The sequence below is a fragment of the Sphaerodactylus townsendi genome, linkage group LG01 (genome assembly GCF_021028975.2).
Source record: "Sphaerodactylus townsendi isolate TG3544 linkage group LG01, MPM_Stown_v2.3, whole genome shotgun sequence".
In the NCBI taxonomy this organism is placed as follows: domain Eukaryota; kingdom Metazoa; phylum Chordata; class Lepidosauria; order Squamata; family Sphaerodactylidae; genus Sphaerodactylus; species Sphaerodactylus townsendi.
The window spans coordinates 66,770,355-66,795,187 of NC_059425.1; the positions used below are offsets into that span (position 1 = coordinate 66,770,355).

Sequence of the window (24,833 nt, forward strand, 5' to 3'; positions counted from 1 at the left end):
GGGAAGACACTGACTCACCCTGTGGCTTCAGAGGCTTTCCAGTACAAGAGAGTCGCTGTGAGGATGACAGGAACAACACTCATGGAGGGGTAGGAGGGACGGCACAAGAACTTCCTGGAGATGGGTGGAGGAGGCGCAGCACCACAAGAGGCATCTTTGCCAGTAGGACCCCACATTAGGCAGTGTGTTGGCTCTCCTCAGGTTCCAGGTTCAGAAACCTCTGCAGGCTTGCATCTGAACCATTATCTGAATCATTGCATCCATTATATAGATGAATGATCTTATATACATTGAGCATGAGGCAGTCCAACCTGATTACTTTTTGAGTGAGGTGTAATTTTCTAAGTGATCCAACTGCATGCTGAAATCCTCCACTGAAATTGCTGAGAAGAGTTTGGAACTATGGATGGGTCATGCCCATTGTTACCAGAGTCTGCTTTGATGCTTACCACCATTTTGCCAGGTTGACCTAAATTTGGGAGTTCTTTATTGTAGGCAAGAGCCTCTAAGATAAACTGTGGTTTAATTTAAGCAATGGTTTGTTTATGAAACCAGGATTTGTATCATAATCAATCAAATCTTGGTTTGCTTTGAGAAATGCTGGTAGTAAGGCCATTGCTCTGGCATCCTTGTAGTCAGAGAAAATGTGATGCTGTTGCCAGGGAATAAACCAGTATTGTCAGTATGTCAGCATTTATACATCTCATGAAACTATAGATAAGAGTACCTATGCTTCATAAATCAATTTCACACTATTGGTTTCATATCCTGGTTTGAAGGCCCAAACAAACCATCATTAATAGTTTGTATTCAATAACCCTTAACCATTGTTGGTAAAGTGAAGTCATTTTTTTTCTATTATGCCGTCACTGAATCACTTTGAAGGAAACCTTGACTGATTTGTGAAGTTCTTGTTTCATTTCAGCCTGAAGGACAGCATCTCAATGCAACACCTCACAGGTGAAACAGCTGAAAAATTTGAGTAAAGCCAAAAAGAATGAAATTCCATTGGTGGGGGAGGTTGACAGCCCAATCCAGAGCTCCCAGTGGCTGGGGACAGCACTAAAGTAGCGCTGCCCTGCTGCCTCTAGAGGCCTTTCTGACAGTGCAGGGTGGCAGAAAACACACACATACAAAAGCCCCCATCACCAGAAAGCACTCAACAGGGCATAATGGACAAGTCCAAGACCCAGCCACAGTTCAGCTACCCACAATCCTGGGGTGGAAGCCAACTGACATCAAGTCCACCCCTTGGAACACCCTGGCTGCTCCCCCCCATGCCAGTGTCCAACTAGGATGCCAGCGCAGCTCCAGGGTGGCCCAGACTTCCAGCTTTTGCCACTGTGGAGCTGAGGTGTAGCAAACTGCTCCTAGTACCAGCAGAGGGGGCAGATGTGTCAACATAGCCTTGCACCACCTCCTCAAGTCAATTCAGTCCTCCCATTTGGATTGTGCTGTTAAGATATTTGGGTCGCTATCAGATTTTTCTAAAGCCACACGTTGAATGTTTTCTTCAGGGGAAACATCTGGGGAAATTTCAGGAAAGTGAAAAAATCATAAAGACTAGCAAAAAAATTCCCATGTGATTATGGACAGATGATTTATTATGTAGGGGCTCGTTTACTCTGAGATCCAGTGAAAACGTCATTATTTGGATAGTTTTTCAACTACCCTTTTCTTGTAGCTTTCCTATGAAATTTACCGTAATAACAACAGTGCATCTTTATCATCAAATGGCCTAGGCTGCCTTTGAAATTGTATAAATGATCCTGCCTTGTCACTCATCTGATAAAACATTAGTTTCCCTTCATGCCATTAATCTGAAATGCTGCCAACAAGCCAACAACTCTTAAAAAAACCCTGAATGCACAGTTAATTCATTTGTCTCCTACTGAATACTGTTGCAGTTAGAGAACCCTAAATATATTTTAACATCAGCTATATTCTTTCCTTTGAGATTATGATTAAATATTTTTCTGAGCCTGGCTCAAAGTGATAGCAAATTAATAAGTAGCAACATATTAAAAACTAGCTCATTAATGAAAAAACCATTATGAACCAATTGGAAATAATTGTAGGAAAACTCTTTGTACATAAACATTAAACACCCAGGAAAAGTATTATTTCAGTATTCTCATTATTTGTTCAGAAAGAAATTAAGTGCTGAGGTTATGGAGCAAGGCTATTGCTATTTAAATCAAAACTGAATTGAATCAAAATCTCTGCTGTGTAAAGCTGCTGCAAATCCATAAATAAATGTATTTAAAATAGACAATAGTGTTCAGAACCTGAGACATTCTTCAGAGCTCTGATTTACTATTAGCAGAGCATTTTTAGTTGCAGGGATGTAATAGAATGTATATTTTCTCCCCCCCCCCATTTGCATTTGCACGGTACAAAAGTGAAGTACAAAGTGTGCCACTGGTGTGTGAGGGAAACAGTGCAAAAAGTCACACAGAGGCTTGTATGAGTTACCTCAGGTGATCCACATTTTTCCCCAGCCTTTTTTTTTGCCAAGGTAGAAGATTATGAGGTGCATATAGCTGAGATCACTGTCCTGTGAGAATGGTGCTAATCATACATCATATTTGCCATCATGGTCATTGCAGTGACATAGAATAGTTATGATATAATTATGCTGCTATGCATGAATATCCATTGGCATCCCATGATACAGATACAAAATTAAACAGGTTTCCTACTTCAGGAAGGATAATAAAAGATATGGTAAAATAGTAAGATATGTTACAATGGAGGGAGGCAAAGATGTAGGAAAAAAAATATGTAAACAGGGTAGCCAGTGATAGAGTTCATCCTGGTGATCTCTGGAGTTTGCTTCCATAGTTAACTTGTGTGGTTTGCTATGTATTGCAATATTTGCTCAATTACCCCCTTGCTTCTGAATTATGTTTTCAGTGTTTGGTTTTAGCTAAGGACAGGAGAAGGGATCTAGTCCATTAGATTCAGGCCATGCTACAATTGCAGTCCATTTGGCTGAATAGGATCTCCTAGTGGGAGGGCTTTCTAGAAGCCACCAACACCTCTAAAACCTCATGTGACCAACCCATCAGAGAGTGAGGAGCCAGGTTGTGAGATGCAGGGAAGCCACATTGTGATGGAGAACCCACCCTACACTTAGGAAGTCCACTGCCTGAGGCAAGGGACCATATCTCTCTTGGAACAGGATTCGAGTGGGCCAAACCATGGCCTTTTGGGCCAGAAAAGGATTATCAGGATCCAGCACACCCTGTCTGATTTGGCCTTGACAAGCACCCTGGTTTTCAGTGGTGTGGGCATAAAGGTAAACATCAGAGACCCCATCCTACTGACCTGGAAATCATTCTCCATAGAGAGCTGGTGCAATACCGGGGACATTTGGCATTCATCTCTGAAGCAAACAAAACTATGTCTGGTTCCCCCCAATAGGCAGAACACCTGCTGGAGATATTTCCCTGCCATTTCCCATTTGTGTTGGATTCTGCAGGTCCTGTTTATCTCATTGCCCATGTGGTGGACATTCCAGCCATGTGGATTGCTGAAATGTGGGAACCATGTGAAATGGCTCATTCCCACATCTTGCACGCCTCCTTGCACTGTGACAGGGAGCTCGTCCCCATGGATGGCCACATGAAAATAAGCATCTTTCAGGTCTAAGATGGAAAACCAATCCCCTGCATTCAGGAGGATCATAAGGTCTGGCATAGACAGCATTTAAATCCCTGAAATCCAGCATGGGGCACAGACCTCCATCGTGGAATAGAAACCCCTCCGTATGGAGGAAGTAGGGACAGGCCATGTTGCCCCGTTGCCCAGTAGGGACGGGCTGCATTGCCCCTTTGATTCCAAGGCATCAGAGACTAGGGAAATAGGATGAACCTTTACAAAGGAGGCAGAGAGAAGAACGCCAAAGAGTAACCAAATGTTATTACAGACAAAACCCAAACATCAGTGCACATCAACAACCAGTTGTGAGCCTGCCCTGAATTGCTGCCTCTGTTGAGGGTAGCTATATTGAGGGTAGGACCCAAACTTCAATGTGGCACTGTATCTGGTGCGAGAGGAGGTCCCAGATGGGCTGAACTGTGAGATCTGCAGGGACTTGGCTGTCTGTCTATCTTTTCTGTGGCCATGGAGTACATCATCTATGGTCTTGTGGAAGAGCTCCTTTTGTCAAATGTGAGATCTTCCACATGTGACTGATTGTTTTACGACAAGGAGAAGGACCGCAGCCACACATGGCAGTGCATGACAATGCTAGAGACATTCTGTGTAGAGCCAACAGCAACATGCTCGGCCCCATTTATTTGAATTTTGGCCAGTTTAAGGCCTTCCACCTGTAAGAGGCATACATACTCAAATTACTCCCCCGGATATAGTCCAGTATGGACTGTAGCTATTGACAGAGCTAGTACTGGTAGTACATGGCCAAATAGCTAGAAACTCTAAGGACCATGGCTCCATCCAAGTATACCCAATGTCCCAGGACATCCCATTTTCAGCCCTCCTTGACTAGGGGGGCCATCACTATCCCAGCTTTAGATTTGGCCAGGATTACCTTAACTACCAGGGAGTTAGGGGGTGGAGTTGGCCCACTCATTGTTTGCATGCCTTGTCAGAGAGCAGGAAGTCAGAACATGGCTCTCCCCCAGGCAGATCACACACTCAGTGTGGTATTGTTCACTGCCAGTGAGGCACCACAAGGGCGGCATTTTATAGTGGGTGCCATCTTGTCTCATTCCTAACATGCAAAGGCATGTCATCAGTAAGTAATCCTTCACTAACCCAAACGAAAGAAAAACAAACTACACTAAGTAGAACTAGATAAGAAAAAAAACTATAGAAAACTAGCCAAAGCTGTTCATAGACAACAAAGCTCAACTATTAGAGAATTCAAATTCACCTCTGCTCCTCTTGACGGCAAAGAAAATTCTAGTCACATGACCTGGGCAGGGAAAGTGGCTAGCCAAAGCATGAGGCTGGGGGAGGGGAACACTCTATATTCAACTAAAGCTCTTAATCTATATATATAAAAAGCTAACAGTGACTTTGTTAGCCATGCCCTAACGCCGAAACGGCTGGACGGATTGCCCCCAAATTTTCACATGATGTTCCTCCCTGTTGCGGGCAGGTAATCGGACCTTCAAATCGCCGAAAGTCCATACCTGAGCCAGGTAAAACGTCTTTTTCCTGGCACACCAGGCCATGAAGCTGGCTGTGTTTAACTGTCACCCTTAGAATGTTCGTGCAGCATGTCTATGGCCTGAGGGCTTGGTATGCCCTTAGAATGTTCGCGCAGATGGTCAGAGGTGAGCAGTGAAAACAGTAAATAGGTAATACTATTAGGTAATACGAGTGGAAGTGAAACACATACACACTTTGCCGTGTGAGACGTCAGGTGCCCCCCCCTCACACGCAGGTAACTTTTACTCTCTGTGCCTCACCCACTGCTACCACATAACACACATACTCTCATACACATCCAGCTCATCCTCACACACCTCACTCTGCCCACTCCCTCATATCCAACCACCACTTCTACTCCACTTCCTCACCCATATCTACCGGGCCGCTTACAGCTCCTTTTACCTAAAAGCGAGCTGAGCTCTAGCTTTGCCTTTTTCTTCTAAGAAAAATCCACAGGGTGGGGGGCGAACCAACACTACCCGGCTCTGTTTTCTTTTGCACATGGTCCTTTTAAGAACTCCAGGGAACTGGCCTCGGGATCTGAGCACCTCGAGTTCACCACTCCTGCCTCTGCTGCCTGACTGCGATAGCCTCCGTGCCCCAGTTCTGCCTTACCCAAGCCAGGACTGTCCGTGTCAACCAGCCTCATGGACAGCGGGATTCGCACTCTGGACAGTTCCATTGTGGAGTGGAAAGGGTTACCTTATACTAAAAAAACAAGACACCACCATATAACAATGTGAATTGAAAGGGGAAAGAGGGATTCCATTTGACCACCCCAAAAGGCTATGCTGCAGATCATTGGACTTGGATGGACATCTGTGTGGGTTGCAGACTGTGATGAGAAGGACAATTGCCACAGCAATGCGTGTTTGCTATTAAAATGCTCCTCAATTGGTCATGCACAAATGCAGTCCCATGGTTGTCTGCACAGAAGCACCGATTATGAACAATATATCAGCAGTACATTACATGTACCCTTCTACTGGGGCTGATGACTGTTAATAGTAAATGAAAGTATTATTTAAATCTTAATACATCAGATTTTGTGAATGGGAACACCATACAGAATTTACTTATGACACATTTCTAACCATCACTGTTTCTGTCTTCAGTACTGGAGATGGGGAGGCATAATATTGGTTCATGTACTCGTTAAGTAAAGCAATATGATGGCAGAACCTTGCAGTGCCTCACATGATAAATATTCATCCTGTGATAAATGATTCAGTATTCATTTTATACACTCCCAGTCGCCTTACCCAAGGGCAATGAGCATGAGGCAACTATGAGAACCCAGTGTTTGTGTTTTGTTTTAATTGTGCCGTGGTAGAACATGAAGCCGGCAACTTGTTCCATGAGGGCTCCTTTCATCTAGGAGTTTAGTCTCAAGGTACTAAAATATCGGGAGAAAAATCTGTTTGAAGCTGCAGTGCTCTTTCTCTGTTATTCATTCACCCTGTATCGTCCCCAAGGGCCTCATTAGAGCTGTATCCAGTTAAGAAGAAAATAACAGTCCAAGGAAGTGAAATATAAATCCTTAAAGTAAAATTTAGGGATCTGCAAAAGACATATGTGAACATTTCCCAATCAGCTTTCCACATATATTGCTGAATATGGCTATGTTGCTGGAAGAAAGTCAAGATGGTAAAGAGATTAGGAGCCAGTGTCTAATTTTGTCTGATAGCCTGCCAGCAAAAGATAGAACTGATGGTGTTTTTATGTTTTTGCTTAATTACTACATGCTGTCTAGGTCCATGGATGAATGTCGTTAATTTTTCATTCAAGTTTCAAAGGCAACTAAAACCTGTCATTTTTTTTGTCTTTCCTGAGCCATTTATCTTGGGTCAGGCTTTTACAGGGATAGCACACAATGCATCACAAATACATTTAACTATGGTTGTCTTTTATATTGGGCTGAAACCTGTTTAACCAAAGCTTAGTGAAACTATTAACTCACAGAGAATAAAGGCAGTCACACAGCAGGAATGTTGTGAAAATAGTTCAAAAAAAGATTATTTATTATGCTGTTAACAATGTTGCATGTTATGACAATTATTAAATAAGTGAAGACCTATGAGACACAGAGGGAGGAATCCCATCCTCCCTACCGCACTCACTAGGCTGCTCCCATGGCGGCCTAGGATTTTGCTTCTCCTCTCCCAGCTCACCTCCAATGCTGTCATCTCAGCAGTGGGGGGGGGGGGGGCAGCAGTAACTCTCATGTCTCATCCCCTACTGGCCTCCAATTTTTCAGTGTCAGGACCTGGAGGTGGGAAAGTCACTGCTTCAGCCGTGGGGACAGCTGAGAGATTCTGAGCCTCTTCCCCTTCCTCCCTTGACCACAGCCATGTTGCTGCTTTGGCAGCATGGAGAGCTTGTGGGCCCTGTGTTTTATTCACCATACCTCTCCAGTTTTGCTGCCTCAACAGTTGATGGGGACAGAGGGCAGAAACTTCTCCTTCTCTTCTACCCTCCTCTTCTTCGCATCTGATATCAAATGTGTATGCTGACCCAAACAACTGTTCTTTGGTTTTTTTAAGAACATGATTGCAAACCTGAATCTCCCCCAAAACTGCAGCAGTATTTCTTGTGTATCTGCATGATCCCTGTAACATATACTGCCACTTGAGCTCATTCTGATCTTAGAACATTGTGAACCTAAAGAGTTAACAGAGACTGCAGCCTGACTGGCTAGAGAGAACTGCTGGGTATTCTTAACCCAAAGAGAATTGGTGCTGAGTGAAGGACAGTTGGGAACACCTGAGTGAGCTTGTTATTCTGATATAGATCCATGCTCCTGAGACTAAGGGTCAGTTCTGTGAGAGCTGAACATCCTGGAGTTAGGGCCAATGAGGGCAGATTTCTGTGAAGGAATCTGGATCAAGGTTGTATAGGTAACCATTACATAGAAACCCTAATTAATCACACTGGTGACTTGGTTTAATGTCTCCGAGGTGAACTCACCCAGATATGGACAGTGAAGCTCCTGAGGATGGTGGAAGTGGAAATAGAGAAATGACTAGGTTTTCTGGAGGACCTGTGTCGGTTACACTTAACTGAAGTGGAATTAGAGTTTTCCAAATATAAAGGAAATGCTTCCTGAAGTTAGGGTAGGATTTTTTTCCCTAAGTGACTGTAACAAACATGAATGCACTGGAATTAGTGACCCATGCTACACTTGAAACATCTTGTAAACAAGTATCTTCTCTGAACCAGCTTCTTGTATGTATCATTTTAATGTGCTTCTTGGCTTAAAACCCTTCCTGATTTACTTCAGTTTCCTTTATATGCCATTAAAGGTTTTGTATTTGTATTTGTTGTACTTCAGTTTCCTTGTAAATAAACATCTAAATCCTTGTTTGAACTCTACCTGCCTCTGGTGCCAATTTAATGTTTCTCTGACTGACAGGAATAGATTACTGGGTGTCCACACAGAATTATCCATCTTCTTGAATGTAAAGTGCCTTGTGGGGGGTAATCTATCATACTCCCTATTTACATATTTAAGTAACTGCATATGAGACCATGTTGACTGTTAGATAAACTGATTAATGAATTCCAGTGAACCATTAGAGCTCCTCTCAAGGATCACTGCTTCAGCAATGCAATGTATCATCTGAATGAATGGCTTGCTACTGAATGTGAGCATGGAAGTGGCACCAAGTTCCAGTCTTAACCACAATGCTTTTCGAGTCATATGGTTGAAAAACATCATATAGTTTATCTACACAAATATTACAGAAGAAGCAGCAGAACAGTCTATGGGAGAGTAGTTTTCAGTTCTCCGTGCTAATATCTAAATCATGTCTGATTATTTTTCAGTGGATGAGAATGCTGAACTTGGATCTCGAAGACCCTTAATTTGAGAAATGCTCCATACATAGATACACCCAAACCCAATCATACCTTGTTATCCTCAGTTTCCCATGGGGAGGGGCTGTGACTCAGTGGAAAAGCCTCTACTTTTACCAGAGTCAATCCCCAACATATTCAGTTAAAAGGACCAGGAAATAGGTGGTGTGAAAAATCTCTGCCTGAGACCCTAGAAAGCTGCTGCCATTCTGAGTACACAGTGCTGACCTTGATATGTTGATCATCTAATTCAGTATAAGGTAGCCTCCTGAGTGTTTATCTCTAAAATATAACAAGTACATAAGTTGTTAAGGTAATAAGATAAAATGCACAAAACACTTAGAATGTTCACAATGTTTTGTCATTTACCCTCAAGTTAAAACAAAATCACACTCTTGTGTTGATGCTTTCCATTTAAATGGCTTTCAAAATAAACCTAAGATGTTATATCTGTTGAAAGCAGCAAAGTAACATTGTGTCCAGATTAGATTTTGAACATTTTCAACGCATCCCTGGGAACTCACCCACCTCCAGGAGGTGGCCTGCCGATTTTTAAAAGGCCCCAGTCAATGCCGCAGGCCAACAAGCGGCAAATCTGCCGCTAACAGAGCCTTCCCGCCCCCACCAGCCTCAATCTGAGCGATCGTTGTCTGGCTGTGTAGGGTGCCGGGAGACCTTGCTCTGCCGCCTGGGGCTTCCCCCCCCCTCACTCCTCAAGGCCCGCCCGTGCTGTTCCCAGGCCCGAGCGATGCCTCGGGCCTAACCAGGTGCAAGCCGGAGCAACCGCTCCGCTTGCCGGCAGCCTTGTAAGGAGGCTGGGCTGAACCGGGCATGGGCTTAAATAGCCTGCCCGGCTCCCTCGTCACGTGACGGTTCCCACCCCCGTCATGTGACCCGTCGATCCAACAGGGAGGTGAGCCGATCGCTCCTTCCTCCCCTGCCGCAATGGCGCCCTGGGTAAGTCCTGGTGCGCTTTTTGTTGTACAATGATGCTCTGAAGCATGGGGCAAAAAATAGAAATTAATGGAATGCATCCCAGGAAAGACAATTTTTCCCCAGTTTGGCCATCATTTTGTCCCTATGGAGAAGAAAATAAGGCTAAGAGACAAGAGCTCTAACTATTGTCGAAATTGCTTTTAAAAATAGAGCCAGTGTGGTATAGTAGTTAAGAGTACCAGAATCTAATCTGAAGAACTGGATTTGATTCTCCACTGTTCCACATGAACCTCTGACCAGTCACAGTACTCTCAGCACTTTCTCAGGCCTTGCTGAGACAGGCAATGGCAAACCACCCGTGCATGTCTCTTGCCTTGAAAACTTGAGTTGTGTAAGTTCTCTGGCTCAAGTTGATGGCACTTTCCACAATCATTGTTAAAGTACTGTTAACGTTGTTTACAAATTATAAGAAAGTCCTACCGAGAATATTTATTTTTGTGGCTTGGATAATGTTATCATCTTCAGATTTTGTGTGTGTGTGTGGCTTGTATGTTATAATCTTCAGATCACAAAAACTGGCATCTTTTTGAGGATAATTGTTGGACCTTGAGGTGACACTTGAATCTTTCTGGACTCTGTTACTGGTCTAGATAGGGCAATGATTTAATCAATAGAATTAGTCTCCTTATAAAAATAGTGCAAAAGGGTGCATCTTCACAATAGAGAAAAATAATGTAGGAAGTCACACCTGAATCCACCTTCCCCATTTTTTTGCAAAAAATCACTGACGTAAGGGATGTCCTTCGCTACACTGGTAAAACAGCACTCACTAATACCTCTTTCCCATGAACTTAAACCAAGTGCCTTGGCTACAATACTTTACTGCCACTAGTATGCATTGCCTGCATGGCCTCCAGAAAAGCCTTTGTAACTTGTCTTGTTTTTCAGAACTATGAACTGATAGATTTCTCAAGTCAGATCCTCACTGAAATACTGTTTGTCTCGGAATAGGTATATGAAGATGTTTAGATAGCACTGATGTTTGTCTATTTTTTAAACAGTTCTAATTGACTTGAAAGAATCAATGGTCCACTCCACACGGCACAAAAAAGACATCTGTGGGATGTATTAAAAAGCAGTGACTGCCTTTTCTCAGTCTGCCCACCCAAAATAAGATGGCCAGGGGACGTCTTAAAAACAAGCAGCTTCTTGTGTGCTTTGGAGACAGCAAAGGTGTCAGAAGGGAAAACAAACTGTTTCTTGCCCAGCCGTTTTGCTCTCTGGTCAGTTTCACCCTCAGCTTGCACCCGACATTTTGTGTGCAGCTGAAGGGATTCTCCCTGCCACCATTTACTGAAGATTGTGACTGTGGAGGACTGGTCTACCACCCATTGAGACGCATGCTGTTCAATGGACAGTACTTAGTCCTGATGCTTTTCAATGTGACGCCTCCGAGCAGCTAAGATTCTCTTATGCATGTCTGCATATCTCCGAAGATAGCTCCTTCAAAAAAACCTTCCCATATATTGCTGGAATTGGCAGGATCAACATTCTAAAGAGTCTAATTATTCTGTGGATTTGTTTGTATGATTCTGTGCAACCTTAGAGGACTAACCAAACTGCTTTTCAATATATTATCATCAAAATAAAAAAATGCCCCAATGGGAAAGAGCAAAACAATTATCAAGTAACCTCTGAATCAGCAAGGTTGTAATTTGCAATTATTTCAGCCTTCAGACTGTATCTGCTAGCAGCTGACATCAGTTTGCTCTTTCTCATCTCAGTGATTTCAGCATTCCTTTGAGGAAGACATGATTAAATCTACATGATTTAGTGCTCTAATTCTTGAGGCGGTAGAAGGTGGAAAGATACGATTGTAATACATACAATGAACCATAGCAACTGCACAGAAGGAGCAGGGATGCATACAACAGGCAGCCTGCAGGCTACAACCGATTCACAAAGGGCTTTCTCATGGGCTTTGAAGTACTGTACTGCCATTTGCACATAGAACAGTCATTGTTTACAAGTTTCCCCTAATATTTAGTGTGACCTACTTTCCCAAGTCTTCAAACAATATGTTCTTTGCCAGTCATCAGTGTCCGCTGCCCTGTTTAGATCTCACATAAGATGAACATATTGGAATTCACGAAGCTGCTTTGTACTGAATCAGACCATTGGTCCATCTAGCTCCGCATTCTGTACTGTGACTAGTGGCAGCTCTCTGAGGACTGAGAGGGGGAAAGTCTTTCCCAACATCTGCTGCCTGAGATCCTGGAACTGGAAATGCCAGAGGTAATTTCTTCCAGACCTGCCAATGGTGGTCATTGTTATAAACACTGATTCTGTTATGTATCTGCCAGACTTGGAGGTGTGAGAAAAATCATACTCTTTTTCTTTAGGACTTTTCATATAGTATGCCTCACATACAATAACTGCCTCCCAATACAGGGTGGTAATGAAGCTCAATAGGACTAGCAAACACTCAATATGAATTTACTGTGTGAATGCTCAAATCTTGAATAGCTATGATTCTCTGGCAGGGTTTCCTTGGTAGATGAATCCCCGAAAATTGCTATTCTAAATAATTAAAGGAGTAAATGAAAGTTCTTGAAAAACTTTTAACAATCTATATCCATCAATTTAGGCAACAACAATAATAAAAAATCTCCTTGTTAAGCCGGGTACTTTTTTGGCACCTTGAAGGCAAGATTGAAATCTGCAAAATGGCTACTGCATTTGTGCACGACCAATCCAGGAGCATTTCTGGGAAGTTTACATATTAGTGAAAAATCATTTGTTATTGTGAATGTCTTTGGAGGTCATCTCAATTGGATTATATGAATGTGGCTGTTTGCCATCTAGTTAGAGACAGCAGAACAAAATTGAAAAAAATGTATCACATTATCTGTTTCCCATACTCTAACTGACCATATTTACCTTGGAAGGTCCCTGTTTTGTAGAAAGTATTCATGGTAAATCTCATTTGTGTCTACTGTGGCATTATGACAATGCCTTGATACAATGTTCCTTATGCGATTTGCTTGAATTTTATCTTTTAAGGTGTAGCTTCATCTTCTGTAGCTCTAGAACCTGAATTTCTAAATGATGAATAGAAGTATCCAGTCTCTGCTGTACAAGTAGATAAACACATGCACTTGAACACTAAAGAACCATTCAGTGCATCACTAGACATTTCACACAGAGCTATTGAGTTTTTTTAATAGAATATTTTTTAACAAAAAAGCATTCTCTTAGCTTTTAAATTCATGAAAGAAAAGTTAGAAGCCATTATGATATCCAGCAAGTAGAGCGGTCAGTAAGTACTACAGTGGGGACACAAAGGCCCTGATCTTTGATATTACATCTGTTAACAAAGATGTTCCTAATTTCTCCTGAAAAATAAAGTATAGTTTCAGCTGAATTCTTCTGAATACAGCCATTGGATGCTTTTACTCCAGCCCAATGTTTGGATTTCATCACAATGGGGCAAGCAAATGTAACTTTTCTAGGTTGCTCTGGGATCTACGTTGTAATTAAAGTTGCTGACCTCCAGGTGGTGGTTAGAGATCTTCTGGAATTATGACTGATCTCCAGACAATAGACATCAGTTCCCCTGGAGAAAATGGCTGCTCTGGAGTGAGGACTGTATGGTGTTATACTCTGTTGAAGTTCATCCCCACCCCAAATCCTGCTCTTCTCACACAATCTCTACTCACACAATCTCCAGGAATTTAATACCCACCTAGACCTGGCAACACTACTTTTAAGGACTGCAGAGTTCATGTACGGGAAGTGCTTTTAATCTTACAAATGTTAAAAATTACTCTTATTAGTGTTATCAAGAAGGGAGAAATAAAATTATGATGGTTCAGGGGTTGGGCAAGTCATGTGATATTTTTCATGTATGCTTAGGTTGGGTAGTTTGAATGGTATGAGTAGGAACTATAGGATTCTTTTTCTGTGGAGGGGCACGATAGATCTTGCCAGTACTGTTGATAGGCAGGTTCATTCAGGAGAAGGGGGTTCTTTAGATATGGTCCAAAGCTCTATGGAGCTTTTCAGGTAAATGCAAACGCTGAATTGTTCCAGGAAGAGTGGTGTTCCTAGCTAATAAAGAGGAATTCTGATTTGGGAATGGAATACATTCTGGTCAGAGAATCCCAGGGTTGTTTAACTGTCATAGTTGGGACAAATTAAATTTTCATAGTCATCCTCTGGAGTAGCTGCATATACAACACGTTTCAACAACCTAACTTGAATGTTCATGATACATGGAAAATTGTGTCACAGGAATAAGATGAACAGATATGTGAATACTGGGAAGGGGAAGATAGGAAGAAATACCCTACCTGGCTGCTGTGGTGTCATATACACAGCTGATTGTTAGCAGTGTAATAGGATTATAATTGGGTATGAAAGATAAAGTGGATCCATGTAACTGCATATGTGCCATTACTGCTATACATTTATTTAGGATCAGTTTATTATGAATCTAAATCAAATCAAAGCCCTTATCTGGTTCGCTATGAAAGGAAAACATATACACAGTGTTCAACTGTAAACATTATTTATCCACATTCTAGATTCTTGAAAAAACTTAAAATAAAAATGTAAAAGATAAAAACATTATTCTCTAAGGGGGTAAACGCAAGCACAGACTGCACATTAGACTTTATCTTAGGAGAATCCTGATTCTTTTAAGAAACCTGTCAAGGAAACTAAGAACACTCCAGATTCAATCAAGATGTTTTATTGCATCGAAAGTATAACTTGTTCAGATACTCTGGCATATCAAAGGCAATACTTACAGAACTCTGACTGTTCATAAAAACAGTCAGAGATCTCTTTTGAATTGGTACAAAAAAGATTTGCCTATTTTCTTTAGTTTTTATGTATTTCAACACATTTTTATTCTAACTTATCCAGCTGGTTTTCATTCACCAAGACTTCAGTTAATCACTACAATCTATTTTCACTTTCTGCTACTGAAAATCTCATTTCTCCTTTTCCAAGTAAAAGAAATGTTTGAAATTTTCATCACATGACTAAAACCTCTTACATATTTGATTGTTCGTTTGAATGCTCCAAACCGAGGACATGGGGGTGGGAATTTGGCAACATATGCCAACGTTAGCATATTTTGTAGAGAGTCTAACAAGAGATTGAGAACATCTTGCCGTGGATTTGAGTTAGACCTTTCATGACTGGCCCAAGACCTCTGCAAGCATGCATTGGTATAGAGATGCTTTGTATTCATTTGGGATATGTGTCTCACCTGTTTGCATTATGAATACCAATGGCTGTTCTTGACTTCATGTCAGAGTGCAGAATGGCAGTCCTGGATTTTGATGTTGTAGCAGAATATGGTTGAAACATCCAGTTGTTCCAGACTAATCCCAGAGGAAAGAATCATATTTGAGTTAAGTTCTGAGCAATTTGGTTATGCTTCTTATAGAGAATGTAACCTATACTCTTAGTACATCGTTTGCATCATTTCTTGTAATTCTTCTGTTTTATATTGCAGGTTCATTCCTGTACTTTCGTACATCAGAAAGCATGAACTACCTCATTTTGAGCCCTTGGCTGAGAAGCAATAGTGAAGAATGCACTGTTCAAGTAGCAGTCTACAGATATCCCGAACAAAGTGGAGTGTACATTGCTCAGGTCCTGCAGGTCAATGAAAGTGGCATAAAAATCCCATTGACTCCGAGCAGAGAAAAACACGGGTAGGTGCTTTTTATTCTTGACAAAACTGGATTTTTGTTTAAGGGTTTTCTGCCATTTGAAACATTCAGTATTTGAATTCATAAAAACTTTTATCAACAGAAGGAGCTGTAGACCATTTCACAGCATCAGCTTTCATTGTGGCAACCCAGCTTCATTCTGAATTAATGACAGCAGAGGAAGGCTCAAAGCTGTGGCACAGCTCAAATAACCTGACTTTTTTTAAAAAAGGATGTTTTAAGGATCAAACATGATGTCACCTGAAAATCCATAATAAGATTTCCTGCAGGTTTTTAAAAGGGAAAACCAAATACCAGAGACCAAATCAAATTCCAGCCACATGACTCTGTTCACCTGTACTTTTCTGCCCAGTATAAACCATGCCTCTCTTCAAGCGGTTTAAAGTGTGGTGCCAGTATATATATTTTTATATAAATGCTTTATTAAATTCAATCAGCAGTTACAGAAAAAGAAAGACAAGTAGAATGATTAAAATAAGTAATTTGGTTACAGTTCTATGAATTGGCATAACTACAGAGTTTTATCACAATTATACAGAATTACCAAAATAAAGATAGAGGGAGAGAGAGAGGGAGGGTTTGTTGTAAAATTGTCAAGATGAGATAAGAGTTAAAAAAGAGTAGAAACAATGAATAGAGGGAAAGAAATAGCAAGAAACACGTTTATCGTGCTTCTTGTCCCTTTTGTCTAACATTATTGTCTATAGCCAGTATATTTTTACACATGAAGTAAATAGCCGTTTGGGGAGGAAATTTAAATTGAGACAATGACATTAAGAGGACCAGCTTTAAGAGGCTCTGATTAGATTTTGTGACCTTTTAGCTTAAAAAGGAGAGAGAGACCATGATCGCAAATCTTCCACATTTGCCTTTTACATTCTGGGTTAAATAACTCAAGGCCAACTGATCACATCTACTGTCCTGAATGTATTTGGGTGCATCATTCCCTCTACCCATGCTGAGTAATTGCAGTAGATTCTGCTTTTTATTCCCAAAACAATCTATAAAGAATGAAACTGTTTGTAGGCTATTATAATCAATACATCAAGCTGTCCCTGTTGAATAAATACCTGTAGATTGCACACACTTTTCTGTGTAAATTATTTACAAAACGATACATATAAATCTAAGGTTCCAAAGACTCAGTTGCGTACATAGCTGTGAAAGGAGCAAAGTGAAAAGATTCTTTGGAAAAAAATCCATGGTTCTGAAGGTTCTGATGAAGTGCAGTGGTGTGCATGAAACGTTTGAGGAATAGGGGGATTCCATATTAACAACAGGTGCCGGTTCCAGAATAAATCAGCTATTTATGAGATATTTACTGCTGTCTGACTGTGGAAACGACGGAATGCCATGAAGTGTTTATAGTTCAAGTTTCATGAACTATGTGTCGTTGAAAGTTGAGAATATGCTTTACAAAACCATACATATCACCTTGGATTTATATGTATGGTTTTGTAAATAATTTACACAGTAAAGTGTATGCATTCTTCAGGTATTCATTCAACAGGTACTGCTTGTTATATGGATTATAATAACCTACATACAGTTTCATTCTTTATAGGTTGCTTTCTACTTATACCCTTCATTTTGTATTGCTTGTTATTCTGGCATTTACTGTGATTATTTCTGATTAGCCCTTCATTTTGTGTTGCTTTTTATTCTTGCAATTACTGTGATTATTTCTAATTAACTGTGGTGTTTCTCTCTGCCTTCACATTGTTTTCCCATTTGCCATCTTATCTGGTGACTAAATGAGATTTAATATCAAATTTAATCATGAGACATTAGCATGGGAAAATATAAATTCTGCAGTGTTAGTGGTTTCTGATAACTTCTGCAAAAATATGAATATGTTCTCAAAATGGAATTAAAATATAACCTTGGTTTAATAACTTTTTCCAGAATGCTAATACAAATCCCACTTCACCAATTATAAAGCCATGGATTTATTTATTTTTAACTGTGACACTCCCAGGAGGCAGGATGCCTTTGAGGTTGCCAGGCTCTTCAACACCTGCTGTCCCGGCTTGGGCTAAGAAGTGAGGGAGGAGGGCTCACTAATTGCCTCTCCTTCATGGTCTACACAGTTCCCCAGTCTTGGAATTGTAGACACAGTTTCCTCTTCAGTTATGGCCCTACCTTCCTTTAAACAGTTGTGGCCCACCCTTTGAGCCTCCCCGTCAGTCAGGGCCTTGGGGTTGGGACTGAGCCTGCCCCTCTTGGCTGTTCTCTCTACTCCTCTACTCCTGCTCCTGTCCCTCCTTTATCCTCCCTCTGCCTTCCTCCTTCCCTGCCCCAACACTGAACCCTTGCTGGCATCATGGGGCTTGTGATTGTCTGGGCCATGTCTGCTGAGCCCTCCAGCTGGCCTACAGCCCTTTTTTCCCTGTTCTGGATTGTTGCTCAGCTTTACACAGCTCAGTGCTATATCTGGGGTGATTGCCCTTCCTGTTTGAGCCCACAACTCACCCCTCTTGCCTGTGGCTGGTGCACCCACAACTTTCTGCCCCTGCCCACTGAGGCCGAGGGGGGCACAAATGACAGGTCTTACCCCTGCCACCCCAGCGTTTGAAAGAGGGAGGTGGGGAACATCTGGCCCAGCTATGTCTCCTTGCTGTGACTGGTGGCCATGGGTGGTAGCCATGCCTTTGGAGGTGCCTGCAGGGGTCATGAAGGCACCAAGTCTTGAGTGCCAATGTGTACCTCAGCACTGGGCCTGGCTGCTGTTCCAGTATAGTAACTCTCCTGTGTATTTACTTATGTATCATTTAAGCCAATGCCATGAACTGAAGGGGCTAAAAGGACACAATTCCTGGGATTGTCTTTGATATGGGGCTTCTGTTTCCCTCCACCACAGTGATGCAATATTAGTAAAAACTATGCCTGCTGAATATTGGCTCATGACTGACAGTGCAATCCTAGATAAGGTTACACTCTTTATAGCCATTGACCTTAATGAGTTTAGAAGGGTATCACTGCAAAACTGATTGGTAGCAGAGTTCTATGGGATTTATCAATTTATAATTTACAACCTTTAACTCTTATAATACAAAAAAAAGGGGGGGGAGTTCAGTTCTCTGAACTATTGACCAGAAAATCAGATAGAACATCTGTATAAATGTTTATCTTTTATTGAAAAAAATATTATTTTTATTGAGAAAAAGGATAAATGGGCCTGAAAAAGTTACCTACAATTACTGTAAGGATAAATTCTAAAATTATCAAAATTCCTAGCATTGCTTAAACATATTATAGCAAGTGATAATTTTAAAAAAGCAAATCAGGTTTCAGTTTTTTTGTCTCACTGCTTTTAGGGATTATCAAAAAGCTCAAAACCCCCTAAAATCTCATGCACAGATTTCACTTATTCTTCTTTGGAGACAGCCAGCTAGAGAAGTCTAATCTGTTTATTACCTGAATGCTTATTTACAGAAAAATATCATGCGGTTATATCTAGATATCTGATTGGTTATAGCTAAATAGGAAACAAGCAACATATGTGCAGATAAGCCAGTCAGCATGTGCATATGACATACAGATGATAAAGCAAGATAAGAAAACCAATTTTAATTCTTAATCCCTATTAAAAAACAATTAATCTAACATTTTTCTTTAACTGTTTCAACTAACTCTTCAGGATGAAAGTAGCTCTAAGCAACAGAGTTCATTAATAGTTGAAACTGTCAACTTGTAAACTCAGCAAGAAAAGAGAATTATATCATTGCTACCAGTATACCTGATGTTCTCATGATCAGTGTTACCTTTGTGGCTGTGGAATATATAGTGAGAAACATAATCCAAACCAGTCAGGTTACTTTGTGTTTATTTAATGTAATTTAATGAGACAAACCCACTCACCTTAACTCACTGAGGCAGAATGACCACTTTCTGACCAGGCTCGTCAGATTTCCCACCTTTTCCCCTTGAGGGACTGAGCTGCTTCAGATATGGTAGTGTATGGTGTAATGAAAGCACTTTTCCCCAGCCTTGTAACTTTCCTTGAAGTATGAGCTCGTTATTTAAACTTTTGGCAAATTCCTTCTCAAGGCACACAAAATAATACTGAGGCAGATTTCAAACAAAACAGAACAAAAGTTTATTGACAGCAAGCAGATGGGAAAGGGAAAAAACTTGAATGGAAGGAAAGTCTACGGTAGGAGAAATATATTTATAAAAGAGCTTTGACTTAATCAGTTTTTATTGTAAACATAGGCTTATTAAGTTTCAATTCAGCTTAGATTTTATGAAAATGGTACAGTTACTTTAGATGGTCTTCATATGGTCCTGGGTTAAGGATAGTTACATAAGGTTTAACATAGGCTAGTAGTCAGTACTTTCACAGCCCTCACACAGTTAGAAACCCCAAAACTGAAACATAAATAACTCTCTTGAGGAAACAAAGCAAAACCTCACTACACCAGACTAACTGGCCTCAGGAATTCTTCTTCCCTCATCTATTCTTCTTCCCTCACCTATATCTATTCTTCTCTGGTAATATATATGGCTACCTCAACTTGGGCCCTTCAATAACCCTTCATCAGTTCTCTCAGGCCGTTTCCGCACGGCCGTCGATGTGCCTCCACGGCGGCAAGAATTCTGCCGGCGTGGAGTCGGAGGCCGCTCAAGACGCTATGCAAGTTGGCGCTATATGGCTGCCCTCAGGAGAGGCCGGCGGACGGCAGGTGGCTCCGCATGGAGCCGTCTGCCCTTTCTGTTCGACTTGTTGTATTGCCAGCCTTCGTTGCCAAAGTTGCTGTCCGGTTCGAAGCTCCGCTTCCACGCTGCCCTCCGACCTCCAGGGGTCGGAGGACAGCATGGGCAGTGGGCTTCGACGCTGCCAGCAGGCTTCACGCCGGGGACACGGGTGAGTCGGATCGGGGAAACAGCAGTGTTCCGGCGGGCGGCAGTGCTGTTCGCGACCGCTAACCGCCGGGAACACGCTGTTGCGGGAAAAACAACCCTTTAAAGGGTTGTTTTTCAGGGCGGCCTGACGCCGCCCTGGGGGAGGGGGAGCGACGCGAATGGCTCCCTGGGAACGAATGGCTGTGCGAATGGCTCCCTGGGAACGGCGTTTTTACCGTTCCCAGGGCACCATAAAAAGGCCGTGCGGAAACGGCCTCAGTCTGTGTATACTTTTGCTTTCGCACAGCACCAGCTTTCACAATAAAATTAGTCAGTTTCATACACTGACTAAACTACTCTCCTCAGAGATGATATGTTAAAACAGTTAGCTGCTCTCTCAAGGAACTAAAAAAATCCACAAATCTCTCAAGTTGTTCTTGTCAGGGAGTTGTCCTCCGCTCTCTGTGTGTCATCAAGTTGCTAGGGCTAGGCCAATCAGAGTGTAGGATTGCCTGTCCAATCAGGTGACTTCCCTGTTCCTAAGGCTTTTTACTTGCTCTGAAATACATGCTCTGAAAAACATACTGGCTCTTACAGACCTGGACTTTTTAAGATCATACTTACTCAGGAATTCTTCTTCCCTCAAATTGGAATATCTATTGTTCCCTGGTTATATATGTGAGCCACTGCATGTGAGACACAGTGAGCCACTGCATAAAGAATGATGCCTTGCTGGCTTATTCCATGATAATATATGGCTGACTACCTGAATAGTTAATTCTTCAGACTCATTCTTCAAACTCACTTATATGATGAGTGAAAGGAATAAAGTCCTATACACAAAAGGGGATTAGGCAAAACCTAGTCCCAGGTTAGCTTGATCAGATGTGGAGGGTGGACATATCTCCTATACAGAAGTGGAACTGTTGACAGATGCTTCTTTTTAAAACTGTTCCTGAAAGTCTGCATCTGCTGAAATTTTCATTCACAACTGCTAAAAGAGAATTCAATCATAATAATTTAAGCAATAATCTGAGCAACTTCGTAATTGTTCCAAATATTTGATGAGCAAGAATTATACAGCATACAAGATACAGAACTGCATACAGTTCATTTCCATATAACCAAGATCAAAAGAGCCTTCAATACAACTCTTTGGGATCCTGCCCTACTTTGCCAGATTCCATGATAAACACAGAGGGGGAATTTTGTTTGCAAGACAATTTTGCCACTCAAATAGACCTTCACCGACCCATTTTTCACACACACACCCCACACACTACCTTTTTAATAAGCAATGTAAAAGTGGGAGGCATTATTTGGCCAGGAATGGTGAAATTTTCTGTGGCCTTTGATATACATTTTTCCCTTCCCACTGCCCATTAGCATCAAATGGGAATACCTGGGTAGTGTTTAAAGCTTGGTTTCTGCTGCAGTACCAAAGAAAAAAGTAAGCAAATGGACTAATACAGAACTGGAATAGGAGTCTGTGTTGACGAATGATGCCTTTTAGCTCCGAATGTTAAAGAACAGGCAATATCTCTAAGTCAGCCACTGGAAACCCTAACTACCTATGATTTACGGCAGATACTTGGTATGCGTTTTCCATATTAAATATATTAAGTTTCCAGCTGTGTTTGTTTGGAAGCTTCTCTGTGTTACCATTAACCTAGATAAGAGGCAGGCTGCTAGGATTTCAATCAAATGAATGACTGTATGGGTTAGTGGAGGGGAGGAGACATCATCCTCTCCTTCCCAGCCACTTATTAAAGCTGGACACTAGCTTTCATGGATGTTAAATTTGGTAGATAAATGACTGTTCCTATGACTACACCGACTGATGATATAGGCAGGTGTCAAGTGTCCGTCATTTGTGCCCACAGTTATTTACAGGACAGAAAAATGGACGGTCTCTCAGAATACATAATGAAGATTTTGCTGTCTCTTTTCTAGGGGATAAACTTTGATTGATCTGGGCTATTACCCTTTTATAAAGCTGCATAACCCATCTTCGTATAATTACTGCTACTCAGTTAAATTATTTACAGCTTCTCGTGGATGTTACATTCCCAACACCCAAATGTTTTAATAGAGAATAGCAATCTTGAAAGAGAATTCTTAACAGAACTACAGAAAGTCAGTAGCTGAGATATCAGTCCCCATTAGGTTTTTTGATTGCTTTAAAAAATTCAGAGTTTTTTTTATTTACATGCCCAGATCCCTTCCATGACAAATGACTATCATCCACAAAATTTGAGGGGGAGCATTTAACATCTTCTCAAAAAGCAAAATGCACACAATGATTTTCCAAGGACACATTACATAAAATACACCCTCTCTTGAAGGCCCTCTTGCTGATATTAGATGTGTACAAGCTGACCTATCTCCAGCTAAGATGGAAGTTTATCAGGTATAGAAGGCGAATTTATTGTGACATTATAAATGCTAATGCATTTTGAGCAAAAAGTAGAAAAATATCATTTGTATTCTAAGAAGCTCCTTCAATATTTTACTTTTTGGTTTGCCTCCTAGGCCTCTAGCCAGAACTTTATGGGGGGCATAAGTGGAGGATTTCCAGGTTCTGTCATCCTAAATTGTAGGATTCATCTGTGGGCAGGGTCTGATGATATGCAGTAGTGATATTAATGTGTTGGTATTAATACTGTTGGTATGTATCTTACTTCAGTCTGGAATAAGTTCTTTCAGCGTAAGTAGTCTTTCCTCAACATAATCCATTACTTAAGTAGGAGGAAGGCACCCAATTTGGCTCAATGGAATGGTAGGATACATGCCAGAGCTTCCATGCACTATTAGGTGTTATATCATGTGTTATCTATGAATGTGTGTCTTCATAATTGACTGTTGTTGGTTTTCTGGGCTGTGTGACCATTGTCTGGTAGTTTTTGCCCCTAATGTTTTCCCTGCATCTATGGCTGGCAGAAAAATTGATGGTCTCTCAGAATACATAATAATGATTTCCCTATCTCTTTTCTAGGGGATAAACTCTTCATAATCATGTGGCTTATATGAAAAGTCTCTGAGTTTCATTATATCTATATGGAAAGCAGTATTGTATTATTTAAAGAACAACCCTTTTTAATGAAAGCTAAGAATTCAGAAAAGGGGCATTGCATCTTTCCAAGAGTTATTGTACCCGTGTGTGTTTCTGTAGCAACAGACTCAGTATTTCATTTAGCCTCTCTAGCCTAGGCATAAACCCAAACTGTCTGCTTCTCACATCGCCCTGGAAAGTTCTTAGTTTGTAGCCAGGTTTGTGGGATCATTTTATTCTGCAAAGTCATAAATGCAAGAAGTAGGGGGTATGATAATTCTACATTTCTTTTTAGGTACAAAAGAAATGCATCTAGGAAAAGGGGAGTTTGGGAAACATTAATCTATTTCCACTATAAATTTCAGCATGAGTCTGGTTTTCAGAAGAGATGAACAACTGATTTCAAAAGGAAGCAGTGGCTACTTGATGTCTTTGACAATCAGGCTCCATAAAAGATGGAGAAAATGTGTTTCACCAAAATTAATGCACTTGAAAAGCAGTGCGGTGATAAATTAATTTCAGGTCGGACTTTCTCATATCTCAAGTTGCTCATTGTGTCAGCAAGTATCATTTTTCTCCCATGTTAGTCTGAATTACATGTATTACTATCTGATAAGGTCTCCACAGTTCATGTCCATTTACAGGAGGAAGAAAAAGAAAGTGCTGTCAGACACTACTTTTTGATTAGGGTTAAGGCATCCAACACTTTTTTTTTTGCTGATACCTTTTAGAGTAGAGATTAAACAGTAAAATGACAAAACAAGAAACTGTATTAAGATCATACAAAAGAAATTAGACTCCTTGCTGTGTGAATGGGTACTTTGCAAAGCATATGTCTAACTTGCTGTTTTTACACAACGGTAAGATATCCTGCACAGATAGACATCAAAACACAGAAAATGATATTCATCTTATCCTCCTTGTCTCTCAAGCTTCTGAGATATCTGAAAATGTATGTATGTAAATTGTTTTCAGGCTGCTCTCTAAGCTAAAGTTCTTGGGGCACACATTGTATAATCACAAGTGTATATGCATACTGGTTCTGTGCCAATTAATTTTCTAGTCAGCAGCAAGAGGTATCCAAAGGAACGCACAAAGCTAGATAGGTGGGAGGGCTATTTTTTTTTTTAGGAAGCTCTTTTGGCATGAATTCACATGGGGGAATATGTGAAGTTGCTTGGGGAGGCTTAACCTGAAAATTCAAATTGTTGAGA

General features: G+C 41.1%; 1 protein-coding gene across 2 annotated transcripts in view; it reads left to right on the forward strand.

Annotated features, from left to right (window-relative positions):
• Nucleotides 1-24,833, forward strand: part of ALK (ALK receptor tyrosine kinase) — a 745,837-nt gene that overhangs the window by 342,938 nt on the left and 378,066 nt on the right. For both annotated transcript variants that reach the window (XM_048511093.1, XM_048511181.1), the window contains exon 4: nt 15,503-15,704. In XM_048511093.1, coding sequence (XP_048367050.1) covers nt 15,503-15,704 — 202 coding nt within the window. The remainder of the gene's footprint in view (nt 1-15,502; nt 15,705-24,833) is intronic.